The 16,041-nt window shown below is 39.1% G+C and overlaps 1 protein-coding gene across 1 annotated transcript; it reads left to right on the top strand.

Annotated features, from left to right (window-relative positions):
• Positions 1–1,444: 1,444 nt before the first annotated feature.
• pkp2 (plakophilin 2) lies at positions 1,445–14,597 on the top strand. The gene is made up of 13 exons (XM_051393025.1): positions 1,445–1,757; positions 3,379–3,449; positions 4,438–5,063; positions 5,159–5,297; positions 5,892–6,099; positions 6,205–6,382; positions 8,156–8,273; positions 8,532–8,684; positions 10,778–10,954; positions 11,914–12,067; positions 12,172–12,364; positions 12,480–12,567; positions 13,678–14,597. Exons 1-13 carry the CDS (start codon positions 1,562–1,564, stop codon positions 13,738–13,740), a joined length of 2,364 nt encoding a protein of 787 aa, XP_051248985.1. The 5' UTR covers positions 1,445–1,561; the 3' UTR covers positions 13,741–14,597.
• Positions 14,598–16,041: the final 1,444 nt, after the last annotated feature.

The raw sequence follows: 16,041 nt of genomic DNA on the forward strand, positions 1-16,041 counted from the left end.
GAGCCAGCTTTGTTCGGAAGTCACATAATTGGACATATTATAAAATCTTAACAATAGAACAATAGAAGTTAGGTCTTTGTTCTTATCTGGGAGGGGAGAAAAAAACAGGCCAAGCAGCTAGTGTCCTGCAGCAAAGTGTCAACATCACAAAGAGCCGAATATGGAGGCCACAGACTATCATAAATGTCCGGTAGGTATAGTTATAAAAGTTGGTCTAATTGAACTTTGACAGTGGCTCCTTTCCCTAGGAAAACACACCTGGTGGGAGCCGCCTCCTGTGTCTGGCAGCAGTTTGCCCTTACAGCTCAAGCCAAAGAGGGAGGGGCAATGGTCCAGTGTGCAAAAGTCATCATGCACGCAACTATTACTGACTCATCAGCTGGCGAGCAGTAGCCTCAACCTGTTGTGTTTAAATTTAGGCAATTTCATTTGTAAACATTTGAAGAATTGGCCCATATTTCCTCTAGTTACCAAGGAAATTTGGCAAATTTGGTGTGTTTGTGATAAATCTGGAAGAGATATTCAGATTGTAATGCCACAGTTTAATAATACTCTATTACAAGTAAAAGTCCTGCTTCAGTAAATGTACAAAAGTTGTATCAGCAAAATGTAATTAAAATGTAAAAGTACTTATTGTGCAGCAGAATGCCCCCTTAAGAGTTATATTATTGTAAAATATGTTACTTAAATAATAATACCCAGCATTTTATTGTTGTACTTGGCCAATGTGGAGCTAATTTTAAAGGGATAATGTGACATTTTAGCTCTCACATCCATCAGCAATAGCTAATTAGCTTAGTGTAAAGACTTAAGTTAGGAGGAAACAGCTGACCTGAACAAAACTGACCTACCAGCACATCTAAAGCTCATCATTAACACGTTATATCGATTAATCAAGCAAACGATTGGATTACAATTACACCTGCTCAGAGGTGAAACTGAATTTTATTGTTATTTTATTGTTTGTCCTCTTTTCTTCTACAGATTATTAAACAAATAAGATATAATGTGATGACTGCTGTTTTGTTGCTGGTACAGATAACTAGTGTTTCCCCTGGTTCCCTTTGTGCTAAGCTAATTGATTTAACCAAGTTGGTAGTAGTCAACTGAGGAGTTTCAATCTTCCTATCCAAGCTAGCTGACATAACTCTTCACCAGAAAGCAAATAAGTGCAATTCCCAACATGTTGAACTATTCTTTAAACTACTTTGTGGAGGTTTTATACATTTTTAATAACTATATGTTCAACTCTTTCATACCTGTGTGAAACAGCTACACCTGTTACATACAAACTAGTGGTGAAATATATATAATATCCTATAATATTTCTCTTAAAAAGAAGAGAGCACAATTTAATAATAGTGAAAAGTCACGTTAACAGATACCGCCCCAGCAACGTCACCTGACACCTCAGGTGCGTCGCCTGTAGCCCCGCCCTCCCCCAGTGTCAGGACCCGTGTGGCACAACAAAGCAGGGCTGAAACATCAACCCGGGGAGCGCTACCTGTGTACTTAATTAAAGTAGACCCCCCTTTTTTTTGTTTTAGCGGATCTGTTCACCATGGAAGAGGGGCTGTTCTTTAAATCAGCGCTACCTGTGCAGGACTCCTTCGTGCTGGATGACTCGAGTCTGGCTCTGCCGGCCGAGCCGACTCCGATGTCCTCGACGAAAGTGAATTCAAGCGACCGGAGTCTGCGCGTTCAGCAGCAGGTTCAGCTCACACTGGCACGGAAGGCAAGGAAGCCTGTGTCAAATGGTAATGTTCAGTTTGAAGCTGTCTTCAGTGATCATTGTTGATGTATGGATTGGATGTCAGATATTATTACAGACTGCATAAAGCTACACTGTTTGATTGGTTTGTGGTAAATAAAGCAGTGGCTGCTTGTGAGCCATTTGTAACTGGTTTAATATGTTCATGACTTGTGAGCAGATTTTATCCCACAATCCTCTCTGATTGTTTCATTTTAACTCTGATTGAAGAAAAAAAAAAGGCAAAGATTAGTCAGAAGAAAGAATAAAATTAAGCAGCAGAGCAACATTTTTCTTATGTCTTGGCCCATAACTCACTCTTGTGAGGTCCAACCAAACCCTATAAGTGGGCTTCTGTATTCAGAGGATGTGCTCTGTGTACTGTAGGTCTACTATCATCTAGACTAAATACAGGAATTTTGTCGCCTCTGGAATGCGTGCAGTGTAGTAGTTTGCTTGTCCAACAGGTTTCAGCAGTTTCATTTATCTCTCTAAAGGGAGATGGTAGTGACAGCAGACAGCTTGAATTTAATATCTCACCCACTTGCTTCCCTTGGGGGTTATGCCTTTATTTATTATACATTGGGTAACCTAAATAAAGATATGGGTGAGTCAGATATGAACTCCAGTGAGTCATCAACCAAATATAATACTATATTTTTAGGACAGCATTGATTTAGTTTCCTAGAAGATCAGTTTGTCGCTACGTCTTAATGGACTTGCTATATATATTTATACAAGATGATTTACCAGTGTAGGAAGTAAATTTTTTGGCAATGACTAGACTATTTTCAAAGAGAATGCTTTCATGCTCACCCACCTGAGACCAACTAACCGGAGATATGAAAAGTCTTATTAACTTAGGATAATGAATCAGACATTTTTCCGCCACTTTCATATTAATATGGCTGCAACTAACGGTTATTTTCATTATTAGTTCATCTGCAGCTTATTTTTTCAATAAAAGTATTGATCATTTAGTTTTAAAAAAAGTCAGAAAATGGATTGTGATTGTGATTGTCTTGAAATGTGTCAAAAACCTGAAAATATTAAGTTAGCTATTGTATTTGACAAAGGACAGTCTCCCCTTTGAGCCGATTGAAAGGATGAATTGATTATCAAATTAATAAATCTAATCCCAAAGTCAAAAAGTAAGTTGACTGACTAATCAATAAATGGTTTTAGCTCTAGATAACGATGTGTTACTCTTATTTCAAGTTACCTATTGTGGTCCTTTTTGTTATGTGGTATCCTGTAACACTCTCTCACCACACACACACACACACACACACACACACACACTGCTAACACAATGTTCAGATATGCCTTTGGGTATATATGCTTCACACTGTACACAGTAGGCTGATAAACATAAATAATAGACACAGACAAGATTTAAAGTATCACTTTGATCTATTTTTCATCTCTTCTTTCCTGCTTCTCACCCTGCCTTCCAGTTGTCAGTCCCTCTTAATGCAAATGAACAGGACATTTGATTTGCACTGGTGTAGAGAGGCCGCTCGCAGCACTGCTCCCGAGCTGATGAAGTGTTAGCGTTGCCATGCGTTTAGGTAATTACGTTGTGAAACAGTAAACTCAAACAAAAAACCCTCTTCAACTTGTTTCAGGTAGTGTCTATTTACAGAAGAACACAGCGAAGAGCTTCGATGCAGCAGATGGACTGTTCCCAAACATGAAGGTACATTCCTCCCTCTGTTTATTTATTTATGCTTCACAAACAATTTAGTAAGATCTTCTTCATGTGTCACTAAAAGCTTTATCTGGTCATCTTTTCTTCGCTACAAACAGGTCTGATCAGCTTCTATTATTCCACCACCGATAGTAATCAAATGCAGTTCAATACTTTGCGTGGTTCCTCTCTTCAATTTTGCATCCGCTCATTCTAAAAGAACAACGTTGGGAATGTTGTGCACTATTATTTGAATGTAATCAAATGGTCTGCTGCTACTTTATGTTCAGAGGCTCCACACTTATCAAATGAATCATTGTGTCCTCCATTTAGTTTGACATTATAGATTATTATTGTGACTTTTTAACAGTTTTAGCTTAAGGTGTACGGAGTCCTTAAGCTGACAAAATAAAATGAATGAAGTTTTGATTTATTTTGTCAACTGATTTTTTTTTTTACTACTAATCTGTTGATACAATACTTTAAAACTTATTGTACACACAAACATACAATACATACAAACTTAATGTACTATTTTGTTTTTAGAAACAAAAACTGATTGGTGTTTAATGGAAAATATAAAAGCTTTATATTTCTTTTTTTCTGATCACTTTTTACTACATTTTGTCAATTTCGGGGCTCCATATATTTTATATATTATAAAAAAGTTAGAAACTACATTATAATCTTATTATATAATGCAATTTTATTTTTTATACAGCATAGTGTAGGACAAATGCATAATATCCCTCGGTACTGAAGTTAGTTTTGTGTACAGGTTATAAAGTAAGTTAGGGTTAGGGTAGGGTTAGTACAATAATACAACAACAATGAGTGGGCCTCAGTAGACTTTAATGCATTATATAACTCATATAAGTCATCATAATGACCTGTTGTCCAGTTAATTAGTTTGCAATACTGTGTTTTCCAGAGGAATCTGAAGTGAGAGTACCAGTAGAATAAACACAATATATCATAAGGGTTTTTATTTTCACAGGTAACTGGACTGAGCTACACTAACCGCTCTCTTTCAAGCAACCACGTACGGCGACCATCCAGGAGAGTGGAAGTGTCTCCACCACCGAGCCCAGAGGTTCCTCGCAATCGCTTCATTCACAGTACCTTCCGTTATGGGATGTACACCCATCCAGGACCCAGTCAGTCACGCAGGGCGGGCCCTCTGCTGGACTGCTCATTTGGTTCTGATTCATTTCATCGATACGCCTTCTCAGAGGCTCCCCGTGGCACGCGGCCGCACACGTCCACAGCTGCACCAGGGAGCTTCCGCCAGAGGTCGCTCAGACAGACAGCAGCACCACAGTCCATGTTTGCAAATGCAGCGTTTCAGCGAAGCAGTGAATATGGCTCTCGCCGGAGTCATAGCAAAACTGTCATTAAACAGGACAAACACCCCGTGCAGGGACAAAACGGTGATATGATGCTCGGTGCTGTCCAGCCTGATGAATGCTTGTCCTGGTTCTCGCATATCAGGAAGGAGGGTCAGGGGCTCCGCAGACTGAATTCATACCCACCCTCGGTCATCAGCATGGATGTAGACATGGGGAGGCAGATGGAGGTGGAACTTCCCATTCAGCAGATACAGGCGCAGAATGTCATGACGCTGTAAGATCCTGTGTTTGTTCACTTTATACTGAACTGTATTTTGAGACATTTATGGATGGTACATTTGTTTCATTCATGGCTGTCTTCTCACACAGGAATTCTGGGAACAAGCCTCCGGAGATGTCGTTAGAGAGGGCCGTGAATCTATTGACCCAGGATGATGAGGAAACACTCATCTGCGCAGCCAGCGTCATACAGAATCAATGTTTCAGGAGAGGCGACGCAAAAAATATTGTATGTTTTTAATAATTTTACTGTGATTCAAAATGAAATTTTTTGGCAGTTAAATATGTAAACTCAACTTTACTTACCACACGAGAGACACAGAAATACTGACACTGGATCTCTCACCTATACATATTAGCTGACTATAATGCTCTGACAGACAACATAAAGAGATCTGGAGAGTTAAGGTCTGGACCATAATATTATAATTAAAGGCTTTAATAAGAGACAGCTCTTTAATGAAGCGCCTTTTTGTTGCAACTTCTTTCCACATTTCATCTCTCCAGATTTAATGGGCAAGTTTTTTTTACTGCCACACAATAGACAAACCAATTCCATCCTACTTTTTATAGAACATATTAACAGGCTTTAAAGTCTAAACCTGACTTTGAGGAGAGGCGAACAATAAAATATTTTATCTGATTTGGCTATGGCTTTGTTATCAGTCCTTTCAGTTGTTGATGAATGTCTTTGATTATTGACATAATCGTGGTAAATGATAATCAAATGTCATAGGAAATCTCATAGCTTAAAGTGATTCAGCATCTGTCTGCATCTGTCTGCCAATGAATCTATCAATCATTAATCCTCTGTTGCTTCCAGGTATTCTATCTCCACGGGATTGAAAAGCTCCTGCCACTCCTTGGCAATGACAGTGAGGAAGTGCAGCGTGTTGCCGCTGGGGCTCTACGTAATGTCGTTTACCAGAGCAGTGAAAACAAGATGGAGGTGAAGGAAAATGATGGCTTGGCCATCATTTTGTGTGCACTGAAGAACAGCCGTGATGTGGAGACCAGACGAGAACTTACTGGTCAGTTTTTTATCTAGTTATATAATCAGGAACTCAGATGTTTAAAACCACATTTTCTATTTTTAGGTAAAATTGAGCAAATAATGAAATGTATTTCCATCTCAGGTCTTTTGTGGAACCTATCCTCTCATGATCTTTTGAAGGAGCGTCTCTCCAGAGAGGCATTGTCTATCCTCACCAAGTCAGTCCTGGTGCCCAGTTCTGGCATTTCTGAAGGCGAGAACCCAAAAGACGAGCTCCTAGCTGATGCTGCTGTTTTTCACAATGCCACTGGCTGCCTGCGGTAGGCTTCTTTGTTGGCTTTGAAACTAGAGTGCTTTTGTAGTGTAGACCATAGATTAGAGTAAACAGACACCAGCTGGTGTCAGATAATCAGCTCATATCAAACTAAATAAGAGAATTTGGGTATTTGTACAAAAAAAATCTTCGTTCTTGAATAGACATCAAATAATTTACTGAACAGGAATTTACTGTATCAGTGACCACAAAATTACACATCAATATGGAGGAGAACGAATGGAGAAACTGATGGAGAAAGTTAAACATTTACACAGTAGATGTTTAATTACGGTGCAGCATATGGCGATAACTGTATGATATTATATTATTATATATATTAGTATATTAAAAAGGGAAAGAGTTAACAGATGGCAGAGCAACAGTAATATACAGTATCTGTTTCTGCCAAGTTTGCAATTTCTCAACATCTGTAAGCTGATAACAGTTTTCATGTGAAAGTCAATATTGACTGTATTTCTGTGGAAAGAACTATTAGGCCCACTCGTTTCAGTCTCTGGTTAATCTTGTTGGCAAAAGCCCAATAAAAGGAGCTGCTTGATGGGGGAAAGAAATATCCAGTTTCTCCATTTTCTGTCAAGTGTCTTAATGTGCTGATGTTTAGCAGGTATAATATTTATGCTCGCCATCTTAGTTTAGCACGTTGGCATTTGCTAATTAGTACAACTGAGGCTGATGGGAATGTCATTCGTTTTGTATGTAGTGTGATATTTGAAAAGATGCACCTTTCCAGTATTTTGTGGTACTAAACCAAAGACAAAGTTGGCCTTGTGGCCTTCTAAATTGAAATTTCCAATAGTTGTCACGATGTTTCATACAAACAAATGTGAACCTGCTAGTGGCGTAAGCAGAAAAGTCACTACCAAAGTCACTATAATACACCAAAAACAACGTCTTCTGTTATTAGCAGTCAAAAAGGCCAAATAATTGAATACACATGTTGGCACTGCACATATAACCTTTGCACTCATCGTAGCTGTAATTGGTTGTGATAATTTCTTCTTAATGAGCCACAAATAATAAGTTCAGGCTTCTAGCTACACCATGAAATAAAGCCTAAATGAAAGCCAAAATTGATAAATAATCACCATCCTAGTTTTCATATATTTTCTCTACAATCACAGCATTGTGTTAAAACACAATTCATCTGTTGTGGTCTAGGTTTATGGATCATATTGTTTGCTTAGTTGTTAAGACATATATCATCTCTCTGTTTACAAAGCAGGAGATATCAGATGCACTGCTCCCCTGGCAACTATAGCCAGATCAAATGAGTGCGGGACTGAATTATTCATCAAGCTCTCTCTTCTCTCCGCTCAGCTGAACTGAAATCACTCAGTCCTCGCTGCCCCAATGTTCTCAAGTTCTCCTAATCATGGTCTCAAACCTTTTGAGCTCCCCATGGATGAGAAAAATTATGAGTTCCTCTCTGATTCATGTTTCACCGCTGCACAAAGAACCTGCTGTGTGGAGTAATCATTGTATTTATTTTCCTAAGGAAGTTGGATTACATAAAAATGTTTTGTTAGTCTGTGAAATAATTTGTCGTGATTGCTACTGGCTTTCATCCATTAACCTTTGACAATGATGTGGTTGACAGAAAGGGAGCTTCATGATTTTTACTATAATGTGGGAATTCCTCGTTATTAAAATTTCCTGACGTTTCAAACATGGTTCGGTGGGACTGAAAACTGCTTATCTGATTGAAACACACACAAATGTCACATTACCTTGGTTGTTTTTACTGTTTTTTCCCCAGAAATCTGAGCTCTGCTGGTCCAGATGGCAGGAAAGCAATGAGGGAGTGTGAGAATCTTATTGACTCTCTGATCTACTACATCCGGGGAGCTATAGCTGACTATAAGACAGATGACAAGGTGAAATGAAAGTGATACACATTCTAATGAAAACAATCTCCAGTCTGTTTCATCTTTAGTTAAACTTGTTATGTGGGAATTTCTACATGAGCAGCATTGTATTAGTTCAGATGTGTATCGATTAAGATGTGCACGTATATTTCGTGATGTTTTACCTATTATTCCCATGGAGCTTCAGTATGTTGTATCTATATATGTGATTAAACATATTGCCATACTGTATTAAATTTTATACCCATCTATCTATCTGCCCCACAGTCCACAGAGAACTGCGTCTGCATCTTGCACAACCTGTCTTATCAGTTAGAGGCAGAGCTTCCTAAGATGTACACCAGAGACTCTCGACTAAGCTTGGCACCCAAACCAAAGGCTGTCGGATGCTTTGCTTATCGCAGTGCCAAGATCCCGGAGGTAATCTCTTTGGACAATAATCAACATTGACAAAACAAAAATGTCCTGGTGGTGTAATATTTGAGAGCGGTATTCCGTGACAATGGCTGGATTGCTGCAGGTTCAATCACCCACAGAACAGCTTCTTAGAAGGCAATTATATTTATGATATGTGTGGAGAGAAACTAAGTAAATCATAAATTGTTACACTCCCAGAGAATTATCTTCAACTCTGCAGTTCAGTTGAACTCTACAAAGCCTTTAAACTTCTTTTCTATATTTACTGTTCAAGGTTCACGCTCACCGCTCTCCTCAGCCTTGTTTCCAGACAAAGAAAGCTGTAAAAACTGATTATAGCTACCTGTCCAGAGCTAAACAGCAGACAGACAGCTAACATGTTCTATCAACTTTGTGATAATGTTAGGGCCTGTCCTTACAAATACGTTTTGCTCGATTCCGGATAAATACTTTATCATATCGGCCTCACGTCCAGACGGATATGGCGTTTTCGGGGTGTGAAAACGTATTTTTTGGAAACGGGTCCCAAAGTTGGAAAATCAGAAAACGCCGGATTGCCCGGAGTCGTCTGGACGGCGAAACTAATTTTTTCTGAAACGATGACGTATTAGCCCCGCCTCTCTAGCCTTTAACCTCAACCGCCGCCGCTAGACGCATCATAACAACAACAACAACAATGGTGGACTACTACTACTTGTTTGTAAACAGCGCATGCTCCATGGCTTCTTTTCCGGTTTTAGTGTATTAGTGTGGTAGTGTCACAGCGCCACGTACAGGCCTGGCATATGTACTACAGCGTTTTGGGTCGTTGTCAGTGAATCCGTGTGGACGCAGATATTTCTGGAAACGACACCATGTTTACGGAGATTTTATTCGAAACAACATCGTATTGGCAGAGGCCACGTATTCGTGAGGACAGGCCCTTAGTGTTGTGCTTATAGCTTGTTTCTGCTGCCCCTAAGTGGCCAAAACATACCACACATTATTGTAGGTTTAAATACCTTAAAACTGTGGCATAAGCTATATTTAGCACATTTAATTTAATCTATATTACCAGATGTCTTTGGACACCCAAGTCCATTTGTGAATTAATGATGTAGGCTCCCAGTGTGCGTTCAAATTCAACCAATACGGTTTGGATGTGGTTAAGTTCAGGCCTTTATGCAGGCCAGGCCAGTCATAGTCTTCCACACCAAACTAATCCCAAAAGGTTTACGTTCATCTAACATGTCATTATTTGCTGTAGGATTAAGATTTCCATTACTTGTTTTTAGCGAAAACCATGACAGACAGTCCCAGATCAAAAGTACACTAGTGTGTGACATATAGTGTGCTCTAAATATGTTACTCCAAGGATTCAGTGTTGCCCTTCCTTAGAGATGCAGGACTCACTAGAGACAGATAAAAAAAAAGAACAGGCAGTGCTGAGGCAGCCGAGACTGAGATATTCTTAAATCCTACTATGGCTCAAGCACCACAAAATGTTGGATCCTACTCTTCCCATCCTATCGCACTTGATAGTGTCCCTGACTAGACCCTCCAGTTTTCTACAGACTGAGGTCCAAACACACACCCACTACTGGTATTGTTCTGCCTGCTACAACCCACAAGCTAATGGTCAAGTGCGGTATTTATATAATCAAATCACAATTCATCATCATTCATGTAACAAGACAAATAAAGAGAAAACACAAGATTACATTTCATATATATTTTTTTTAATAAAAGCTCTTAAACTGAATCTGCATTGCAGCTGCTCAGTGACTGCATTGAGCAGTGCGAATTGTTTATAATTAATTTAATTTAATTTATGATGATGCTGCAAAATGGCATGGATGCTCAGCCTTCTGTCTTCACAGGTTCAGTAAACTTTAAATGGCAACCCAGGCACACACACACACACACACACACACACACACACACACACACACACACACACACACACACACACACAATAAGAGCAAGAAAAACAAAACAAGGCAGAAAATATGTGTCATTCATTGCTAGTCTGCTGCATAATACCTGCCTGTTGTTGTCAATATGAACCCAGTGAACCCACAGATACGAACTGCAGCTCATCAACTGTCTCTCCTCAGCATCTGCAGCGACAGTGCCCCCTGCTGGAGGAGAAGGCTAACCCCAGTGGCATAGAGTGGTTGTGGAGCACCATCACCATCCGGATGTATCTGTCACTGATGGCCCGCAGTGTGCGTCACTACACCCAGGAAGCTGCCATTGGAGCACTGCAGAACATCACGGCTGGGAACGGACCGGTAAGACGGGACAGAAACATTCAGCTCTGTTTCACAGAGTTTCACTGTTTCATTCTGTAAAGAGGAAAAGAACAACATACATCTATAGTGACCACACAGCCTCATTTAGATCTTATAGATCCAGATTGTTGTCCAGATATGGATTTTTGTGGATCAGAGGAGGTTTATGAATTGTGTTAGTGTGTGTTTCTAATACCATATGATACTGTAGTTGTAAGTATTGTTCAGTTACTGTATCTAGGTTTGTGGCAAGGATGAAAATATTCTTTTTTACACATTAATCCACAGATAAAACATCCATCACAAGTTATTAAAGTTAGTGTGTTAATCAAATTGTAGCTCTTATATTTTATCTCTTTGGTGGGGAATAGCATCAACCTAAAACAGACACATTTGTGTGTTTTTTAAGATTCTCTCCCTAATCTGATGGTGAGAAATATTAATGAGTTAGTGGGCTACTAATTTAGCAATCAATATACTGTATATCTACTTTTATTTACCTAGAAGTTGAGGCAATATTACAAAACAAGTGATAGCATTTAGAAAATTAGGATATGAACCTTTAAAGTCATAATAATATAAAACGGAGAAAAGTAACCATTTCCTTTATATTCTTAATTAATAAATAAGTTGAATAGTCAATAACTTATTAAGGATTATGTGATGGAAGAATTCAGGTGAATTCCATAATTTGTGCATATTGATGGTTGATATGGGTGGTTTATTACTAGTTCATATACTTATTTTAGAGGCACAATGAATATTTGTATTAACTGAACAAATGAAACTGTGGATAAAAAACTGAGCAGAATGAGAAATAAAACTGTCACACTGTTTACAAGAATTATTGATGTAAACAAACTGTTAAGAGCATCAAAAAACAAAGTTATTATGTATTAAGACCTGTTAGTGATAGCTATATATTGAACATATTTGATATATTTTCTGTGGCCTGGCAGATGATTGAAGCCATCTCCTTCACTATTGTTCAACGGGAAAATGGCCTCCAGCATGTCAAGAAGATGTTAGAGGAGGGAGAGAGTGCTGTGAGGAGGACGGCTATATGTCTAATAAAAAACCTCTCCCGCTACCAGGAACTGCACAATGACATCGGTAACTGTTTCCATTCAAACTTTTTTTTCTTTTGTTTCCATTTGCGCCACAAACTGGCTTTTTCTTTCCACACTTTCAATAAATCTTTATTTGTTGTCTTGAAGTGAAGCAGGTGTTGACAGAAGTGGTGGACATGCTCCCCAACGACGACACCGGCACCGACCTGCCCACTGAGGTGACCACTTTTCTGTGTCAAATCCTAAATGCCCTGAGTCAGAGTGACAGGCAACACGTCAGAGCCATCGTCAATCAGGGAGCCCTCCCGAAGATCATCAATATCAGCAGCAAGGACAACGGGTTAGTCTACCTTATATATATATATATACACACACACACACACACACACACACACACACACACATATACCTCTTATACAGTATATAGGTAATAATTTCCTCTTTCAATTTCCTAGTAATGGACCAACCAGGGCAGGTCAGGCAGCATGCGTCCTGCTGCACACCATGTGGAAACACAGTGATCTCCATGCGGCCTTTAAGAAGGTGGGTTCCTATCCAACACATTACAGTATAACACACAACCGCCATATATTTGTCAGTCCCAGTGGTGGAAGAAGTATTCAGATCCCTTACTTGGATTTTTGAAGTGAGGCTGTATGACATACTTATCCATAGTCAGTGTGAAGTGCTGAGCAATTTACTGCACCAACAAAAGTTTGAGTGTACTCTATATTTGGAATATTTTTACCACTTTACCTTGCAGTCAGACAGCGTTTTCCGACAGGAAACTAACGCTGTTTCCATTTATGCTCTCTTCAAAGCCGCCAGACTCCTTTTATAAAAACAGTCATTTTACTTCACAGGAGTTGCTGGACTACGGTTATTGTGTGACCTTGACGCTTTAACACATGAGTTCAGATCCGGACTAACGTTATTTGCCGTGGATTGAGGCAGCGGTTGAGCAACTCCCATTTTCTGTGAGGTAGAATTACTGTTTTTGTAAAAGGAGTCTGGCGGCTTGGAAGAGAGTGATATAACAGCCTCAGTTCTATGTCGGAAAGAGCTGTCTGATGGAAAAAGTACTCATTCTGCAGAGAAATGGTCCCTGTCCTTGTCCTGAGGTTGTCTGCACACAGTAAGCATTAGAGACATCTTTTAGATGCTGCTCCAACATGTTGCCATCCTGTCTACACGTGTCACAGCATAGATAGTACTGGTAAAATCATTAGTTTTAGGTCTAGGGAATCGAATTATCCTCTTACTATCTTTAAGTTGCTTCATTTAGAAGAATAAATTAGCTGTCACTCATTTTTGTACAGCAAAACATACATAACACAGACATTGATAAACTGAACGTTGATATGTTGCGACGAGATTGGTGCAGTTTACAGTATAAGGGTGGTTCTTACAAGTAGCATCCTAAATAATGAATCTGTTTGTTCACAGTGTAGTCACTTCCATCACTGAGGCAATAATACATTAATAGGATTTGGTTTTTCAGCCACCTCCTACCAGTGAGCAATGCTGTCTGTCTCTGTGTCTTATTTGATACTAGCACTGGGGGGCACCAACGTGAAAATATCTAATACGTATCTAATACGTATCTAAATACAGCATAAATAGTGTCCATAATCAACACTTTTTTCTCAACAGTGTGGGTATAGGAAAACTGATTTCATCAATGCAAGGACAACAAAGGCTGTGAACTCCAGATGAGACTGAGCCGAAGATCTAGAAATACCAAACTGAAGCCGCAAGTGTTCACAATAACAACACTTGTGGTCCCAAATCACTCACTGCACTGTTCTTCCTGTAATGTCACAGTTTAGTACCTGTTGGTTTTGTGTACTTGTACGTTTTTGAATCAATGTTGCAAACAAAACATTGTGAACTTGACCATTCCATTGAAAGCCCCATGAAATGGGAAGTGTAAGTTAATTTAGTTTTTACATATGTTAGTGCTGCTGTTAGTGTTAGTTAGCTTAAGGACAAATGTGTCATTTTTATTATGACACAGGAAAAGAACAAGTTGTTATATTAAAATAGAGATGATGGATAACAGAATAAACCCACTGGCACTTCGCTGGACATTACATTTTTCATTTCATGGGACCTTTTAAAGCACTTTTTCTTGACATTCCTCATCAAGTACTTCTGGCCACTGCCCTGGTGCCTCATAGTCTGAAAAACTGACAGATGAATGTAGAAACTGTTTCTGAAAACTTTCTAGCAAAGAAAATGAAAGAAGTTTAAAATAATTCTTAATGTTTGCGTAGTGTGTGTTTTTTTTGTTTTTTTTTTGTTTACTGTAGCGGCTGTTTTGTGTGTTTTATTTAGCACTTCAGACAGCAACGTAATTAAACAAAAGAACCACAATCTTTAAATATTCACACCAAAGATATTGTGAAGGATAAAATCAAATAAGCATAATTATTCTTGACAAACTATTATGTGTATAAAATGTGTTTTTAAATAAGATTTGAAGATCTGCTGTAACACACAACAAGAAGCTGAGGTCTTGCTTTCTGACTTGAGTTGTTTCCTCAAATGAATAAAAAACGTTTTGAATCAAACATATTGTTGACTGTGTTCTATAAAGATCCCCAACCCTCATTAAAAACTCAAGCTACAAGGAATATGTCAATTTTGTTCATTTATAAAGTTTTCCTGCTGAACACAAGATGTCACTTTAAAGTCCATTCTCAGCGTATGTTCAGGTTTCTACATCACACTTGTATAAGTTGCACACTGGACCAGGGTTGACTTCCAAACCATTTGTGATGTCACAAATCATGCTGGTAGACCCGCCCCTTAAAAATCATATTTTCAGTGAGCACGGAGAAACTTTCCACTGTCAGCAGATAAATGTGAAAACATCCTTCTAGAGTCAAACTCTGCTCATACATCATCCTGCACAGTGAAGATCAAACATCCAACTGGAACCAGAAGAAAAAACGATTTTTGAATGAAGGGGGACTTTAATAAATTAGTTAAGAAAATGCCAGAGAACAATAGCTGTAATAACGTGTATATTGTTCCCTGACTAATAAATCACTCTTACATTTAGAATGAAAAGTACTAAAGGTCAGTCACTGTCAAGACATTATATACTGACAAACAACTCTTATATAGTCTAATATACTGTATATTATACATCTATACTACAGGTACAGTAAATTAGATTTCTGTGAATTAATCTGTTTCCTGAGAAAAGGTTGACTCATTCATCAACAAGCAGCTCAGAAATGCAAAAGATCAATACATATATAAGCTCAAAGATCATTTTTGACCTTTTACTTAGAAAAACTTGTATTGCATGGGCCAAGATTAAAACCACATTAAACAATATGAGATAAGATCTGTGCCTGTGTGTGTGTGTGTGTGTGTGTGTGTGTGTGTGTGTGTGTGTGTGTGTGTGTGTGTGTGGGGTGTGTGTGTGTGTGTGTATGTCTGATGTTTGGCTTCATCTGTCAGGCCTCTCGGTGACTTTGAGGCCCCGGAGCAGTGTTAACCTTGCAGGGGCCTTGCAGGGCGAGCTGCACTGCGGTATACAGCTGAAGGGGGGGAGGAGTCGGGAAGCTGGGTGACAATCAGCATCACCCATTCCTGGAGAAGGCTTTTTAATGCCAGGGCAAAGGGGGCAGAATGGGCTTCAGAACAGTTTCTTTATTAAAGAAATTGAGTTTAGAAACAATGACTATGACATGAATCAGCAGGTGTAGAAGTCACAGCTCAAAGGAGCTCATATGAATCTAATCTTCAGAGGTGGTCTTGCTCATACACTTTTTATTTAAAAAGGCAAATTACCCCAGAGATCCACTTTGTCTAATGAAGCTGATCCCAACTGGGAAATCTACAAGGGCCTCACTTGATTTCAGGCGGTGGTTGAATTTTCTAAATCAAATTAACAGTACCCCACAAAGCAATTACGGCTTTGAATCAGTGCTTCTCCTTGTATCTCCCTGTATTCCAGCCGGCACAGAGCGAGGACATGAAAGCACTGAGCCTCCATCTGCA

The sequence above is a fragment of the Dicentrarchus labrax genome, unplaced genomic scaffold, assembly GCF_905237075.1.
Source record: "Dicentrarchus labrax unplaced genomic scaffold, dlabrax2021, whole genome shotgun sequence".
NCBI classification, from domain to species: domain Eukaryota; kingdom Metazoa; phylum Chordata; class Actinopteri; family Moronidae; genus Dicentrarchus; species Dicentrarchus labrax.

Excerpts from the sequence above, each read along its gene's own strand:
- pkp2 (XM_051393025.1), top strand. The coding sequence starts at position 1,562 with ATGGAAGAGGGGCTGTTCTTTAAATCAGCGCTACCTGTGCAGGACTCC. Across the intron at positions 1,758-3,378 it reads AAGGAAGCCTGTGTCAAATG|GTAGTGTCTATTTACAGAAG; the intron begins GTAATGTTCAGT and ends AACTTGTTTCAG. Across the intron at positions 12,365-12,479 it reads ATCAGCAGCAAGGACAACGG|TAATGGACCAACCAGGGCAG; the intron begins GTTAGTCTACCT and ends TCAATTTCCTAG.